The following is an 18699-nucleotide window of genomic DNA, read 5'->3' on the forward strand; positions in this document are numbered from 1 at the left end:
GATTTTACGGTATTAGCTCCGACACATAGGGCGGCACGGATGGTGCAGTGAGTAGCACTGCCGCCTCACAGCAAGGAGGTCCTGGGTTTGAATCCCCGTCGGCCGGGGCCTCTCTGTGCGAAGTTTGCATGTTCTCCCCGCGTCTGCGTGGGTTTCCTCCGGGTACTCCGGTTTCCTCCCACAGTCCAAAGACATGCACGTTAGGCTGATTGGAGAGTCTAAATTGCCCGTAGGTATGAGTGTGTGAGTGAATGGTGTGTGTGCCCTGAGATAGACTGGCGACCTGTCCAGGGTGTATTCCTGCCTTTCGCCCAATGTTTGCTGGGATAGGCTCCAGCCCCCCTGCGACCCTGATCAGGATAAGCGGGTTCAGATAATGGATGGATGGATGGAGCTCCAACACATAAGAACGTGCAGTGGCGGATGCAAGCAATGCAGGCCAGGGATCAGCAACTCACGGTCCTCGAGGGGCAAGAAGTGCTGGTTTGCCACCCTCCCTTTACCTGGGAGTCGGGTGTGAAGACTGTCTGGCCAGTCAGCAGCACCAATTACCGGGGAGAAAAGAAAACCAGGGGCTGGATTTTGGATTCGATGGCCAGAGTTGGTGATCCCTGCTCTGGACCCCATCACCTTCTCACAGTCAGCACGTTTGATCACAACGGGAACTCATGCGGCTTTCGTGAGTCTCACACGTGGGTCAGATACGCCATTCTCTTGGATTCAAAACCTTCTCTGTGCTCAATCTTGCCTGGCGCAACCAAGCCAACCAAGGCAACGAGAAGGCGGGGTCAGCATTTATTAGACAGTATTCTATAGGTGCCAATTACACCAGACCAGCGCAGCGAAGCGTGGAAGCGTATGCGAATCCACATGCGACCCAGGTCGGCCTGGCCCGACGCAGGATAGACTGTGAAGGTCCTGTGATGTGACTTCCCTCCACGGCTTCCTCCAGAATAACCCCCTTTGCTGAAGGACCGAGGAGCTCTGATTAAGGGCCGGGCCTCCTAATCCCAGAGGCAGGCTCCGCTGGTGCGCTGTTAAGTAAAGCACTTCAGCTGAATTGATTCGGTGAATATCCAGCCCAGTAAATGGAGCACAATGCATGTAAAAAAACGCTAACAGAGTCAGGCGGCTCTCCAGCAAACTCACAGGAATAGCCGAGCGGATATCGACCACTTGAATGCAATTGAAAAAAAAATGTAAATGAAAAAGACGTCGCTTAAAACACATAATTCAGAAGTGTAATGAAAAAAATTATAATGTACTGAAGAGCTCTCTCTCTCTCTCTCTCTCTCTCTCTTTCAGTGCTGCTGCATAAACTAAATTGTCAATTTTGCTTAAGATAACTTCCAAATACCCAACTGTACAATTTTGCTAAATTTGATCTGCTTCTATTCAAATTTAAGAAGCAGATCAGACATGATGATGTGTTGTGTGTTCAGAGATGCTCTTCTGCATACCACTGTTGTAATGTGTGGTTATTTGCGTTACTGTCACCTTCCTGTCAGCTTTGACCAGTCTGGCCATTCTCCTCAGACGTCTCTCATTAACAATGCGTTTCTCTCTGCAGAACTGCTGCTCCCTCAATATTTTTCAGTACAAACTAGGTACAAACTAGTTATATATTAATGGCTCGTGGTACAATTGTACTCATAGGGTACTGCCACTGCGACAAGCATTTGTAAATTTTAAGCCGCTTTCCGTACCTCTATTTCTGAGAGTGTACCAAGGCTAGCGGCCAGCTCTTTTTCTATTTTCTGGAACATTCTAAGGGGTGAGCATGGAAGCAGGGTCAAGTACGGGGGTTTTGCGGCTGAATGAAAGAAGCGAGCCGTACCATTGTTCCCCGGCTTTTGGTCCGCAAGGCCTCACTCCACAGGCGAGCCGTGGCCAGCTTCTCCCTGGAACAAAAGAGAGAGAGAGAGAGAGAGAGAACAACTGAGTGAGCGCCAGGCCAGTTTTCATCGGGAATCTTTCCTCATTCCCGGGCTCCGCTCCAAGCCCGGAATCTCGTCCCTCGAGAGAACGCGGAGCGCCGCAACACCGCGACGCCCGTTTTGGGACAGAGAGCCGGCCGCGGCCAGCTCCGGCCAGAAAGCATGCGCAGCTCCACTTAAATATTCAACAGAGTCTATTTGGAGAGAAAATGGCCCACAACACACCGCGACCGCACATTAAACAAATATGCATGTGCCCAAACTCTAACACATGCAGCACACCGCCATCAGACCCAATAACATTCCACACATTCACAATCCACTGCTTTTAATATTCTTTAATATTTATTTTTCACGCTCAACTGTAGACCATACATAGTTTTCATAGTTCAGTGTCTGGAAATAATGTAGCACACTGTATTGTGGTTTCACCCTCCGTTTTGTTTCCAGATGAATGCTTCTTACATTAAATTATATCTCAAGTTAGGTTGAAATTCTGTCATATTTTAGGTTAAGTAGTATCCCACATTCCCCCACAACTGAGCCCATAAAAGTCTGCAAACAGCAGTATAAAATCAGGCATTGTTGAATGCACTACGCATATCTGTACAAAGTTAGACATCAAAGCATCATTGTGACTTATTCAAAACTGGAAAGGCACAGCATGGCTGATGAGAACTAAACATCGTAGTAAATCAGGGGTGCACAACTCCAGTCCAGGAGGACCGATCTACGTGCTGGTTTTTGTTCCCACTGGTTAGTTTTCTGACCGCTCTATCAACTGCACTAGTTCACTCCTGTACTGGATCACAGAAAAATCTTTAGGATCCACCTGCACACTGTGACTGTTGTTGGCGCTTATACACATCTCAGATTTAGACATGGATTAAGCTAATTCAATAATTGAGAGCAGAAGAGCCCTGCAGTAAATGCATAGCATAGAGCAGGGGCAGGTAACCCCGGTCCCTATAGTGCCAGTGACGTTTCTGGTTTTTTTCTCCTGATCTGAGCTTGTTCACGAGAGTCTGACGGATGGTTAAGTCTGAGGCTGCATGTTCTGAACGGCGAAACGCTGAGTGCCTCCAGCACACGGTCTCCTGCATTCATTAACCCTGATTAATTACAACTAATTAAAAGGAATCCAATTATGTAGTCATACATTTGGATGGAGCAAAAAGGACCATCTCTGGCACTCGAGAAACAGGGTTGCCTACCCGTGACATAGAGCATGAGAATGAATTGTTCAGAGAATTACGTTAATGACAGCAAGCAAATCTGAATAAAACAGGATTGTATACCAGGGCTGCCCAACCCTATTCCTAGAGATCTACTGTCCTTGAATGAGATGTGTTTTGTTCAGGTTGGAGTGAAAGCCTACACGACGGTAGATCTCCAGGAACAGGGTTGGGCAGCCCTGCTCTAGCTGTTGAATGAGGTGTGCTTTGTTAGGGTTGGGGTGAAAACCTACAGGAAGGTAGATCTCCAGGAACAGGGTTGGGCAGCCCTGCTGAGTACTGACTGAGAAGTTATCAGACAGACAGACAGACAGACAGACAGACAGACAGAAAGGCCCATCTTGCCGCGGTGGCGCAACAGGCTAAGACGCAGCAGACTTGCGGTTGCAGTTTGCTGCAGTTGCACACCGGGGACCGGGGTTCGATTCTCGGTCCTGCCAAAAGCCAAGTTTGGCCGGCCCACGTGGGGCAGCAATAATTGGCTCGCTGCTCCAGAGGGAGGGACTTGGCAGGGTTATTAGATCGCCGCACAATAAGCACCTCGGGCGCCTCGGAATCACGGCAACGGGCACGAGACGAGACGGCTTGAAGAAGGCGTGTCGCTCTCATTCGGGCCGCCGAGGGACGGGGTACGGGCGGTACATCTAATACGACTACCTCCAGTTGAATCAGACGAGGTACAATTGGCTACCAAATTGGGAGAAAAAGGGAAAAATCTGGATTAAAAAAAATAGAAAGGCCCATCTTGCACCTGAAGCTTTTGGGCAGCTTTCTTACACCAGAGCCATGCCAGCCCCGCTGGCAAGAGCTTTTTTCCACCGCGCCGGCGTTTCCCAGCTGCCCCGGGGCAGCCTACGGGAGCATTCAGCAGGAACCGAGCAGCCGGGAACCCTCACCGTCCGTCTGCCTATTCAGCAGTCTGGGGCTTATCCTGACGACATATCTTCTGTACGAGATGCACTTTCCCCAGACCGAGCCTCCAGGGGTTAATATGCAAGCGCACTAATTTACGGACGGCAGTTAGAAAATGAACAAAACTTGAAAGACGAAAGCTTAGCGCGCCAGAGAAGACTAGTCTGACGTTCCGCATAAAACATAATTATAGTAATTGGTACATATTTTACTCGCAGTCAAAACAGATTTCCCGCACATACTTAATGGGGAACATTTGTATTTAATTTCAGCTCCAAGAAGAAAAATGGTTCTTTTGGTATTTTAATAACGTACAATGAAGTCGGTGCCTGAGCAATAAAATAAAAAAAGGGGGGGGGGGGGTTGTGTTGTGGAATATTCAGGGAAGCGTTTACTCTTCTCCGAGTTCAACTCCTGGAATTTTCTGGCATAAAAATTACTGGTATAAAAACTGCAGTCACTACAGTGTGCGAGTGAGTGTGAGATCTGGAGAAGAGGGATGGCAACCCTTTCTTCCAGGTATACAGGTTCTAGACCGGTTTTCCCATGACGAGGACATTCCCACGGCTGTGGGCAGTGGATAAACTCCGCTGTCCGTCCCCGGCCGGATAGAGCACACGGCAACAAGTATCGGAAGGAGGGAAGATTGGAAGCGCCAGTCTTTCTCAGGAACTGCCGAGATGCTTGGACTTGAGGCAGAATTCAACACGATCGTGGACGTGATCTTGAACTGAAGCCATAAGGCCGACCCTATCTCTTCCCTCTGTCTCTCTGCCCTCTGATATCATCAGATATTGGGCGGCCTGTAGCGTAGTGGTTAAGGTAAATGACTGGGACATGCAAGGTTGGTGGTTCTAATCCCAGTGTAGCCACAATAAGATCCGCACAGCCGTTGGGCCCTTGAGCAAGGCCCTTAACCCTGCATTGCTCCAGGGGAGGATTGTCTAATCAACTGTATGTTGCTCTGGATAAGAGCGTCTGTCTAATGTAATGATATTATTTTTCGGTATTAGAAACACGTGCGCCTGGGTCTCACTGGACTGTGTGCTGCTTAGGCGAGAAATTTGGAAGGAGGTAATTATATTTCCACGTCATTCTAGCGATGTTTGAATTATAAACCCTTGCGTTCAGTCAAATTTAAACTTTTAGAATGACACCTTAAGAGACATGTCTCATACCCCACAGGCATGGCAGTGTAAATGTTTTGTTTCTCTCTCCCCTCCCCCCTCTCCGGGCTCTGCTCCTCTCTTGCAGGAAGCTCTGGCGGAGTAAACTCCATTACGCGGATCAGAGCGGTGCCCGCTCAGACACGGGCACCGCCGGCCGGCTCCAGATGTCCGTCGCCGTGCGCCCGAGAGGCCTGGCAAGGGCCGGAGTGATGGGAGAGGCGGTGGCTCGGCGCCATGGCGACGAGCTTCAGCGGAGCGTTCACAGGCCACCTGACGGCCCCGCCCGCTCGCCTTGTGTCTCGCAGCTCAGAGAGAGAGTCAACACCACCGCCACCACTGCCATCCCCAAACCTGCCCTATACAGTGTGGGTTTCCTCCGGGTACTCCAGTTCCTCCCACAGTCCAAAGACATGCAGGTTAGGCTGATTGGAGAGTCTAAATTGCCCATAGGTATGAGTGTGTGAGTGAATGGTGTGTGTGCCCTGCGATGGACTGGTGACCTGTCCAGGGTGTATTCCTGCCTTTTGCTCAATATATGCTGGGATAGGCTCCAGCCCCCCTGCAACCCTGTTCAGGATAAGCCGGTTAAGATAATGGATGGATGGATGGACTTTTGAGAGATACTGTATGTTTCATACCCAAAGGCTAAGCCAGTGTACATTTGGTTCTAGCTGTGTGTTTCTGTTTATTGTCCATCATCTGTAATTGCTTCATGTATTTTTGCCTATAGCATATGGTTTCTTTGAATACAAGATGAAGATGAAAAATAATTGAGAATGTCAGCTCAAAACAAAAAAAGACCAACAATCTACTGCATGAAAAAAAGTTTAGAGAAGTATGAAAAACAGATGTACGATACAAAAAGTGTCAATCAAGTAGGAAGCTTGGCAGTGTGTATTTTTTGTAACGCGGGGAGAGGGTGTGTGCATGAGCCACAGGTAAAGCAGAGACAGGTCTAAGGAGGAGGGGGGGATCAATCAGTCAGCTGAGAAAGATCTCATTTTCCCACCTGAGCCGACAAGCCCTGGCAAGCCGCATCAAGCAGGGCGAGCTTCAAGTGGCATTGTGGGAGACGGCTGTAAGGCATTCCCATTGTTCCGGAGACTTCCGTCCAGTACTGTACTGTTCTTAATAATACACACAACATACCTGTGCACGTCAGTGACACTCACATTTCACTGAAAACAAATGACACCGATGTACCTGTGTGTCTGTGTGTACACTCACTTGAATACTACAGTGTAAGTCTGAAGAATGGTACCAGGCAGTTGCTCTCAACCCTGTTCCTGGAGATCTACCGCCCTGTAGGTTTTCACTCCAACCCTAACAAAGTACACCTCATTCAACAGCTAGAGCAGGGCTGCCCAACCCTGTTCCTGGAGATCTACCGTCCTGTAGGTTTTTACTCCAACCCTAACAAAGCACACCTCATTGAACAGCCAGAGATCTTATTGAGCTGCTAATTAATAGTTAGACATACCAAGCACAGGCTCAGTCAAACACATTCACAAATCAGAAGCCTAACGATTGGAACACTTTCCCTAGGATTTCTGCTCCAGTCCTGTTGTACCACAGAAGGTGTCTTTGAGCCAAACAGTATCTGTGATAAGGGCAGCTTGACACTTCAGTGGAATATACTGTACGTTTGCATGCAAATTCTGAATTTCCCTCCATGTCTAGATGCACTGACCTGTTTCCATAAGCAATGAGCGGCCTGTAGCGTAGTGGTTAAGGTACATGACTGGGACTGCAAGATCGGTGGTTCGATCCCCAGTGTAGCCACAATAAGATCCGCACAGCCGTTAACCCTGCATAGCTCCAGGGGAGGATTGTCTCCTGCTTAGTCTAATCAACTGTACATCAGTCTGGCTAAGAGCATCTGCCAAAATCCATTAATGTAATGCAATGGTGCAGGATACATCATATACAATTCTAACAATTAAAGTATTTTTGCAGACTAATTGTCGCACAGCACAAATTTTTATAATCAATCTAATGGCAATACAGTATATCCACATTGAAAGAAATAATAGTAATATATAATTTCAAAGTTGCCAGAACTGCAGAGTCTGTAATGCTAGGAAAATTCAGAAGCCTACCTGACCTGGGTCAAATACATATGTAATTGTTTTGGATTCAAATACTTTATTGAGCTTGTCTGGTGTATTGTACCAGGCAAGATCAATTGAGCACAGAAAAGTATTTTAATCCAAAACAATGACGTATTTGACCCAGGTCTGACTCTTTCCCTTCTGAACGAGCCAGTCTGAAGGTATTACACGCAGGCCCATGTTAGCAGCTGAGATGAAATATCTATACTCCTGCGACCCCGCGACAGGATTAGAGGATTACAAACAAAAACAACATGTTTGGAGAGAAGGGATTGTGTTTTCTTGTAATTCTTTTCTGCCACAAATCCCACTAAATCACTGTTATGCAACCGGCAGATACAAAGAGAAAGTACAGCAAGGTGGTCCATTAAAACCAAGTATCAGAGCTCCCAAAACCTCCAATGCCCGCTCCTTTATGAAATAATAGACATGCATGGTGAAGTGACATCACACATTTCAAGCAATACGGAACGTGTCCTCAACCCGTAACGGTGTAGGATCACAATTATGTGATTAGAATGTTCTCGACTGAAACATTCTAACGCTGATGTGACAATCACCACTGGCAACTGTAGTTCTAGAACACTGACTCGGAATTTTGAAGGAAAAAAAAGACCTACTCCTGAAAGGGTTAATGTATGTCAACACTGACGGAATGTTTTAGCAAACATTTCAGTTTTTCACTCAGTTTCAACATTCAGTTTTATGCGCATATTATCGCATGTTGGGCTGCAAAAATATCCAGCTGAAAGGGCATTCGTCTTATCATGAATTAAACAGTAAGCCCATAGAAAACAGGATCCCTGCCATGACAACCTGTTGGTGAGGCAGCCTGTTTAGAACAACGGCCGGGTGTCATGCCCATGAATAATTGACCACAGATGATGCGATGAGAATTCCACGAAAATTACAATTCGACACTGGCTGCCTGTCATCCGTCATTTCATATCGACTGAATCTCACCACAATGCGCCAGGCCATTTCAGCCTACACAGCATGACTATGCGGGGAATATCAGCAGTGTGTGCTGGCCAAAAGGAGGCTAGGCCCTACCGGTCCTGTTTCAATGGGCGTGCGTTGTGCCTTGTCCTTATCCAGGGGTGCACAGCAACGGCTGATCCGTTTCAGGATTTTGTGGCAATTTGTGCTCTTAATCATTTAATTAGCTCTGTGGAACACAGCCTGGTGCCATGTTGCACATGAAAATTCAGTTATTTTAATGGTAAATGGTTGGCATTTATATAGTGCCTTTATCCAAAGCGCTGCACAACGGATGTTTCTCATTCACCCGTTAATACACACACTCACACACACACCAACGGCGATTGGCTGCCATGCAAGGCACCAGGGTTAGGTGTCTTGCTCAGGGACACTTCGACACACAGTGGGAATTGAACCGGCAACCCTCCGACAGCCAGACGACAGCTGTTACCGCCTGAGCCAACGTCGCCCCAATATTTAGCTGGGGCTTTTATCCAAAGCAACTTACAATTGATTAGACTAAGCAGGGGACAATCCCCGCTGAAGCAATGTGAGGGTTTAGGGCCCAACAGCTGTGCTACACCGGGGTAGGAACCACCGCCCTTCTGGGTCTCGGTCATGCACCTCGTAGTGTATCAGAACACGTACTGTAAGTAAGAAACGTTTGTTTCACATATTGGGAAGCTTATGCTTCATCATCCAATTACATGCATAGCAGCACAAATCCTGCCATTGTCAGGCACTTGGGACAAAAGGCATGTTTTAAACGTATTCACAGGGGCCGTTCACATTTTCACATATCCCTTTCAACCCACATCTGATTATCATTTCGGGAAGGTTTTGAGCCTTAATTCCGCTGAAGGAGTGGGATTACGCTCGGCAATAGAAAACCACAGAATAAACATTTGGGGGACATTCTTTCGACCCCCAGAGGGATGCGAACCTCTGCATGCTGCAGCGATTACGAAAAGATTGAGGTTATTCATATTTGTTACCACAATAATGGCATATCTAATGACTTGGGCAGCGGGGTTACTTATGTTTCCAGACATTCACATGCCCTTGGCAACCTCTGCAGTTCTGCATTTTACATACTAAACAGGAAGGGAGCAGTGCATTGTGGGACCGGGGGAAGGCTGGTGGTTATTTATGCACCACCGTGGGCACTTTGGCAAAGTCTAAAAACTTATATAAAAACATTTCATCATGATTTCATCACGATCTGCCGCTTTTAGCCCTCGTTTATCCAGAAAATAATGCGTTTGAATGCGTTCAAATATTGGACTACATCTGCTCTTTGAAAGAAATTTAAAAAATCGGACAACTGGGGCATCGATCGCCCCTCTGCATGTGCGCATATGGGCATTTACATAACTCAGCGGCCCACATGCCGCAAACGCATTACAGCTGGAATAAAGCCAATGAGAGGTTCAATCAAAGAAGTACCCTGGATTCACTCATTTCTCACAGGTTTTTCTAAACGTAAAGATGGTTTTTTTAATTTCAAGAATAAGACATAGCACTGGAAACAAGTCAGTCACAAGAAATGTTTCAGTGTTGTAATGAGAAATTTTCAAGTTACAAGTTACAAGTTTCAAGTTACTGCTGACTCTATGATACAGCCAGGGTTGGATCGAACCGGCAGCCCTCCACCTGCTAGCCGACTGGTCTTACCTCCTGAGGCAATGTTGCCCTGTGATTCAAATGATTGCCCCTTGTCACAGATTTGAGTCGCTGGACTCTGGAAGGAGAGGGAGACCCATGATTCCCCGCCTGAGCGGGGCGTTGAGAGACCAGCTGAAGCTAAAGGACCTGGAGCTTCCTCTTCCAGGACTCCAGCTGAAGCTAAAGGACCTGGAGCTTCCTCTTCCAGGACTTCATGTTACATTACATTATATTATTGGCATTTGGCAGACGCTCTTATCCAGAGCGACGTACAGTTGATTAGACTAAGCAGGAGACAATCCTCCGCTGGAGCAATGCAGGGTTAAGGGCTTTGCTCAAGGGCCTGTGCAGATCTTATTGTGGCTACACCAGGATTAGAACCACCAACCTTGCGGGTCCCAGTCATGTACCTTAACCACTACGCTACAGACTCACGCCGCCTGAAAGGCATGTGTGAGCTAGGCTGTGGTGAGGCTCATTTGCATGTGCACTGCCTGTGCTCCTCTGTCACATAACCACAACCCACGCCTCCCATACCTCTCCATGCACCCACAGGGCTTTTCCTATAGCAGTGGTCATGGTCCTCACTCCTGGTCTAGCCTAGCCTTATATATGCCATAGACTGTAATGGTACTTATATAGTTCTATAGATATTGTATATATATATTTTTTTGTATTAGCTATTGTATTATTGTACTCGGGGTATTCTAGCTGCCAACTGTGGTATGCTAGTTTGGAAGTTGATGTATTCTTCATGTGTTCTGATTGTATCTATATGGTTACACTAGGACCTCAGGTCCTCTTCGCACTTGTGCTTGTGTTTGATCTGCACTTCGTTGTACGTCGCTCTGGATAAGAGCATCTGCTAAATGCCTTGTAATGTAATGTAATGTAATCTAATGGTCTGGGAGAGCCGCAGGGTGCGCTGGCTTCTGTTTTCATCGTAGTATCAGCAACCAATTCAGACCCAAGAAACCAGGTGAGGTGAGATAACTGTAATCCACTGCTTTAATTGATCAATGAAGTGCTGACTAACAACACAAACCACACCCTGCGGTTCTCCAGGGCGAGGAGAGTGAGGAGCCAGACTACTGTTCTACAGCATAATAAGTTCCAGAGGGAAAATATACATTATATATTTACATAATGGAATCGTGCACATCCCACGCCTATAGCGAAACCTTGGATTTTGAATAATATTACTGAAAACTGAATTAATTCAACATTTTCACCTGGTATGTTTCCCTGCGTGACCTTCTGGGGTGCCCAGCAAGGGCCGATCTGTTTCACGATTTTGTGGCAACTTCTGCTCTTAATGATTTAATTAGCTCAGTCATATTGCATCTTGGTCGTTTGTATAAGTACCAGCTACAGTCACAGACTGCAGGTGCATCCTAAAGATCCAGTCCAGGAGTGAACCAGTTTAGTTTATAGAGTGGTCAGAAATCTAAAATGAAGGCAACTGGTTGGAACAAAAACCAGCACGTCGTGCACCGCTGGTCTAAATGGACGTCTCTGCTGACACTGCGAGCCGTACAGGTCACCTGCAGGGTGAATGAAGGTGAATCCAAGGTAGAAGTAGTGTGTTGAAGATCTTCCAGGCAGGACCGGCTGTAGATGAGCTTGCAGCTTTCTCCACTATGAATACGTGCAATCGAACAAATAAGGGGTCAGATAGTTGTCATAATTTCTGTCCTGCTGGCGTTTTATTTCTCATTCTGTAAAATGTAATCTCTGTACATTTAAATCCTCTTACACTAATCCTCAGGTACATTTCATTCGCTCCGATCCCCCCTCAGTGTAGAAGCCTGAATGCGTCTGCAGCCTGAGAGCCCTTTCCCTGGTCACATGGTGCCTGCCTGTTCTTACCGTGTCGTAATGACCCACACACACAATGACAGGGGCACAGCATTGCCATGTTACTGTAACACACACACAATGACAGGAGCACAGCACTGCCATGTTACTGTAACACACACAATGACAGGAGCACAGCACTGCCATGTTACTGTAACACACGCAACGACAGGAGCACAGCAGTGCCATGTTACTGTAACACACACAATGACAGGGGCACAGCACTGCCATGTTACTGTAACACACACAATGACAGGAGCACAGCACTGCCATGTTACTGTAACACACACAATGACAGGAGCACAGCACTGCCATGTTACTGTAACACACACAATGACAGGAGCACTGCCCTGCCATGTTACTGTAACACACACAATGACAGGAGCACAGGATTGCCATGTTACTGTAACACACACAATGACAGGAGCACAGCACTGCCATGTTACTGTAACACACGCAACGACAGGAGCACAGCACTGCCATGTTACTGTAACACACACAATGACAGGAGCACAGCACTGCCATGTTACTGTAACACACACAATGACAGGAGCACAGCACTGCCATGTTACTGTAACACACACAATGACAGGAGCACAGCACTGCCATGTTACTGTAACACACACAATGACAGGAGCACAGCACTGCCATGTTACTGTAACACACACAATGACAGGAGCACAGCACTGCCATGTTACTGTAACACACACAATGACAGGAGCACTGCCCTGCCATGTTACTGTAACACACACAAAGACAGGAGCACAGCACTGCCATGTTACTGTAACACACACAATGACAGGAGCACTGCCCTGCCATGTTACTGTAACACACACAATGACAGGAGCACAGGATTGCCATGTTACTGTAACACACACAATGACAGGAGCACAGGATTGCCATGTTACTGTAACACACACAATGACAGGGGCACAGCACTGCCATGTTACTGTAACACACACACAATGACAGGAGCACAGCACTGCCATGTTACTGTAACACACACAATGACAGGAGCACAGCACTGCCATGTTACTGTAACACACACAATGACAAGAGCACAGCATTGCCATGTTACTGTAACACACACAAAGACAGGAGCACAGCACTGCCATGTTACTGTAACACACACAATGACAGGAGCACAGCACTGCCATGTTACTGTAACACACACAATGACAGGAGCACAGCACTGCCATGTTACTGTAACAAACACAATGACAGGAGCACAGCACTGCCATGTTACTGTAACACACACAATGACAGGGGCACAGCACTACCATGTTACTGTAACAAACACAATGACAGGAGCACAGCACTGCCATGTTACTGTAACAAACACAATGACAGGAGCAGTGCACTGCCATGTTACTGTAACACACACAATGACAGGAGCACAGCACTGCCATGTTACTGTAACAAACACAATGACAGGAGCACAGCACTGCCATGTTACTGTAACACACACAATGACAGGGGCACAGCATTGCCATGTTACTGTAACAAACACAATGACAGGAGCACAGCACTGCCATGTTACTGTAACACACACAATGACAGGAGCACACGATACGCATTACCCATCATGGTCTAAAAAATGTATTGCATCTTATTCAAATGTAAAATTTTTGCTTCAGGACAAATAACTACACAACAAAGGATGTAATCATACCTTTGTAATCATCGCCTCAGACCAGCATATTACGGAAGTGGTTCTGCAGCTTTTAGAAAGTTAAAAGTGACACAGATGCCCGATTGCCACAAACCTGTCAAACCTGAACAGCGGGTCCTCCACGTGGCTTACACAGAGGGACTAAGAATACCTTCCCATCTCTGGCCCTCTGGATCAATGCCAGAGGTGAATTACTTACTCGGGGAGCGTAAAAAACCCAACCCTGCCAAAAACAAGGATACGGGCTGCGTGATACAGATTAATCTGGTTTTTACACCGGCAGAGCTAAACAGGACATCCACTGTGTTTGTGTACTGAGGAGGTATGTCATTTCTTCGGCTGCTATTGTTCGGACCTGTTCTGCGCCAGTGGCCCGGGAGCTGTTCCTCAATCTGCCAGTTTCCCATTACCATTTTCAATCCCGAAAATAACTAAACAAGACTCCATTTCCCTTTTATCATTGTCACCCATTCTCTCAGTCCCTTGACAATTTTTCCCATTATTTTGTCTTTATACCGCATTGAACTTGTGTGAAGTAATCATTGTTACTAAATTATGTCGGCCATCTTAGGCCATCGGAAGCTGAGTGTGAATTTGAGGCTAACTCAGCCAAGCATATCAGATTTATTTGCTCCAAAATGCGGTTCTGAATTAGCATACGGTAGACACCACAGACTAAGTAGCAAATTGACTTCAATTGCGCGTGAATTAGGCATGGATGTGTGGAAACACCTGAGGTCACAAGGCTAAATGAGCAGTCATAGCTGAAGAGCTCTGCCTTATTATTATTTTTTAACAGACATGCCTGTATTTATCTGCTCCTTCACCAATATACAATTGAATACACACACATACACACACCCATACATACACTCACACACACACACACAAACACACACTCACAAACACACACACAGACACACACGCACACATGCTCACATGCTCACATGCTCACACGCACACACGCACTCACGCACACACGCACACACACACACAGACACACGCACAAACACACACATACACACTGCAAAAAACAAAAATCTTAGTCTTATATTTAGACAATTTAAATTCTATTACTTTTTTTGCTAAATGATACACCCAATGAGGTGAGAATGTTTGGCTCATTTCACAATTGGCCAATCGCGTGAGACAATTTCACTTTCAAGCAAACAGTGACTTAAAACAAGCTAATCTCAAGTCTTATTACCAGACTAAAAACACTTAAGACAGCCATTTCTTGCAGTGTACACACACACACACAGACACACACACGGGCATACACAAGCACACACACACGTACAGCTGAGGAATTTTATTTTGGAGTCACACGAATGCTGTCCGCTGTTTACCAGCGCAGCCTAAAAGGTTATTAGGTTCCCTAAACGCAGAACACATGAAGTCACCCACTTTTTCAATGAGGCGGTTCAGTGTTTTCGCTCTGTTTGCCCTTCCCCATTGTGTGCGATGGCAGCTGTTTGCGCATAGATCAAGTGCACCCTTGTGCAGCTTTCACAGCTTGATAAATCCCTAATTTCATCTTTGGCTCCTGTCCAGTGTGCATTCACGTCTTGGTTGCTCACATGGTTTGCATCGTATCTTCAAGAATGCATCTTCACTCTATGGCTGGAAGTTTCCAGAAAATAGCTGTTTTTTTTAAAATATTTTTTAATACATTGAAAATGGAAATTGTTATTTTCTTTCCAGAATTGCTGACAGTCCCACCTTGCTTGTGAACCCAGCACTTCATCATTGCTGCATACATCATTACATTTTTTTTTAAAACTTTTATTTCCCTGCTGAAAACAACTGCTCAAGCTAGGTTTTGAAATGGCTGGTAGCTGGTTGACCAGTTCAGACCAGCTCCATACTCAAACACGGTTTGACCAGCTCAAGCTCAATTATTTATGTATTTTATAGACAAACACAGTCAGCAGCAGTAGCAGTAGTAGTAGCAGTTGTTGCAGTTAAACTCAACTCAACCCACCGATGCTAACTTTGTGAAACTACGATCTGGGTCATTGTAAACACTAGCTATGCACAATGAGGACATCGCTGCCCCAGGTTCTTTTTGTATTCGTGTGGAACACCTGTCATCAGGTAAGGCAGCGTTTACATGGTCTCCATGACACCACACACCTGTCCTGTGTGGACAGCCCTCTGACCTCAGTCCTGTAGGAGCAGATCCACCGACTTTCACTCATGCGATCGGACTGAACACAAAAAGTCTCTGAGCACCTCGGCCAGTACCCTCTAGCTGTGGAGATTGATTAGGCTTGCAGTGAGCCCTCATCAGCCAATCTAAAAAAGTGCCATCAGTCCTAACAACTGCCTCCCGGGCCGGATGACCTGTAATTACTCTCCTTTCCAGAAGGTGAGGATATCTCTGGGCTCCTGTGGGGTTAACAAGGCACCTGTGTACCAGCAAGCCAGGACTGAGGGGGGCATTTCCAACCACCAGCACCAACTGCCAGCACCAACAACCAGGACCAACTCCCATACCAACTACCAGCACCAACAACCAGGACCAACTCCCATACCAACTACCAGCACCAACTACCAGCACCAACCACCAGTACCAACTACCAGCACCAACAACCAGCACCAACCACCAGTACCAACTACCAGCACCAACTACCATACCAACTACAAGCACCAACCGCCAGCACTAACCACCAGCATAACCACCAGCACCAACCACCAGGCAGGCATTTAACTTTCAAGACCAAAAAAAAAGATATATAGAAAGGGCACAAAAATAGATTTTCATCACAGCCTGGTGGAAAATACGATCAGGGTCTCAGCGATTGTCACTGAGGATTAAAGCGCTGGATAGAAAGAAGGAAAGAAAAAAAAAAAGAGCCTTTTAATCAGGCTGAGAAAATGAAAAAAGAAAACTGCTTTCCTTTCCCCGCATGTCAGAGCTCAGGGGTCTGTTTCGGTTCTCCTCAGACCCCGCACTCGATTCCCCCCCGTCATCAATCAGCATTAAGCCACTTACTGTACTCAACCGAGCGCCAGTCCAGCCTCGCGCAGTTGCTAATAGCAACAGGGCACGGCGACTGTCCCCCCCCCACCCGGCCCCCCCTCCCGCCTCTCCGCTGGGTAAATAACGAGTCTCTCAACCGGGCTTTATCGCGCCCCGCTGACACGCAAGGATTTGAGACGTTTGAGCGTCTCGTCTCGTCCACGCGCCCGAACTCCCGGAGCGCGACGCTGTGATTCCGCAAGCCGCTCGGACCGCAGGCGGCTCGACGCTCCATAGCCGCGCGTCTCCGGTCGCGCACGTTACCGCCGCGGCGACCAGGCGGGCCGTTAACTTTGAGTCAACTCCTCCCGCTCTGAGCTGGGCGCTCTGAGCCTGACCGGGGGGACGCCGATATTCGTCAATAACAAGAAAAAAAGGGAAACGAAAGAACGGAGCTTTGCGTGCGCACGGCGGTATTTTCGCGCGGAGGCTGAATCTGAGCACAGGAATCGCAGCCCGCTGCGGCCGGATCGCATCTGACAGTTTAGCGTAACGGAAGGAGACGAAGAGTGCTCCGGCGCAAGTCGCTTTCCCCCTTACCCTGGCGACGCTGGTTCATCCTGGAGGACGATCTTCAGGGAACGCACATGATAATCCCACAGCCAGAGGACCGGGTGACGAGGAAGTTTACATCCACAGTGGAGCTCGGTGCGGCGCAAACACCAACAGCGTGACTCTCTCTCTCTCTCTCTCTCTCTCTCTCTCTCTCCGCCTCTCTCAGCCCTCCAGCTCGCTCTGCTTCTCTTCCTCTCTCGCTCTCTCATTCATACCCTTCCCCTTTCTCTTTCACTGTCACACACTCTCTCCCCCCTCTCTCTCTCTCACTCTGCCTCTCTTTCTCTATTCCTGTCTCTTGCTCTTTCTTTTTATCCCTCTCTCTCCTGCTCTCTCTCACCCTGCCTCTCCCCCCCTCTCTTTCTCACTCACTCTGCCTCTCTCTTTCTCTATCCCTGTCTCTTGCTCTTTCTTTTTATCCCTCTCTCTCCTGCTCTCTCTCACCCTGCTTCTCCCCCCCTCTCGCTCGCTCTCACACACTCACCCTGCTTCTCTCTCTCTCTCTCTCTCTCTCACCCTGCCTCTCTCTCTCTCTCTCTCACCCTGCCTCTCTCTCTCTCTCGGCCACTGGGATGTTTAACATGTGTTCAGCGGGGGGGGGCTGCAGCCTTTGAAGGTGGCCCCATCTACCGAGGGGAGAGGAGAGATGGCTGTGTGTGTGTGTGTGTGTGAGAGAGAGTGTGTGTGTGTGTGTGTGTGAGTGACAGTGTGTATGGGCGTGTGAGTGGGGGGTGGTTTGGGGTAGTTCATTGAGGAAGAGTGGGTACCTCAACACTTATGACAGGGACATACAGAGAGAGGGGGGGAGAGAGAGAGATGAATAAGAAGAGAAAGAAAAAAGGGATGAGGACAGGACTGAGACAGGGAAGAGGAAAAGAGAAAGAGAGGGAGGAGAGAAGGAGAGAGAGGAAGGAAGTACGGAGAGATACAGAGGGAGAGAGATCGGTGCTGCAGTCCATCTGCTGAGATCACAGTCGGTATCAGAAGAAGGGTTCCGCGGTTGCAGACAGACTCTGTATGGGACGGGGGACGGGGGGGACGGGGGGGACGGGGGGGGGAGGGGCCCCCCGGCTATTGTCTCCTCCCAAATAGGGCCACGGTGAAAAGGGGGCGGCGATCGGAGGGGTGAAAGGGGAATTAAAAAGCTCCTGGATACAGCAGCCATCATTAAAAAACGAGCGCAGAACCCCCCCCCCCAACACTCCCAATCACGGCCACTTTGTCCGACATCCGCCACCACTAATGCACTAAATGAACAATTACTCTAATCAGATTAGCAATCTGTACGGTGGTAAGGAGAGGAGGAATAGGGGGTACATTATTGGTAATTTCTGAATGAAAGAAACTCAGGATCCACTGAAAGACAGATGGATATGGCTGAGTTGACATGTTTTTTTTTTTTAATGCAAATTTCTAATCAGCCAATCACGTGGCAGCAACTCAATGCAAAAAAGTATGCAGACATGGCCAATAGGTTTAGTTGCTGTTGACCGAACAACAACAGCATGGGGAAGAAATGGAATGATTGTTGGTGCCAGATGGGGTGGTTTGAGTATCTCAGAAACTACTCCTGCAGTTTT

General features: G+C 47.6%; 1 protein-coding gene across 1 annotated transcript in view; it reads right to left on the minus strand.

Moving 5' to 3' along the window:
* LOC133123651 (nck-associated protein 5-like) overlaps window positions 1–17205 on the minus strand; it is a 122548-nt gene extending 105343 nt beyond the window's left edge. Inside the window, exons 1-2 of the mRNA XM_061234129.1 lie at window positions 17105–17205; window positions 1838–1901 (exon numbers count right to left, since the gene is read on the minus strand). Coding sequence (XP_061090113.1) covers window positions 1838–1840 — 3 coding nt within the window. The 5' untranslated portion in view covers window positions 1841–1901; window positions 17105–17205. The remainder of the gene's footprint in view (window positions 1–1837; window positions 1902–17104) is intronic.
* Between the last annotated feature and the right edge of the window lie 1494 nt (window positions 17206–18699).

This window comes from Conger conger, chromosome 3 (genome assembly GCF_963514075.1).
Source record: "Conger conger chromosome 3, fConCon1.1, whole genome shotgun sequence".
NCBI classification, from domain to species: Eukaryota; Metazoa; Chordata; class Actinopteri; order Anguilliformes; family Congridae; genus Conger; species Conger conger.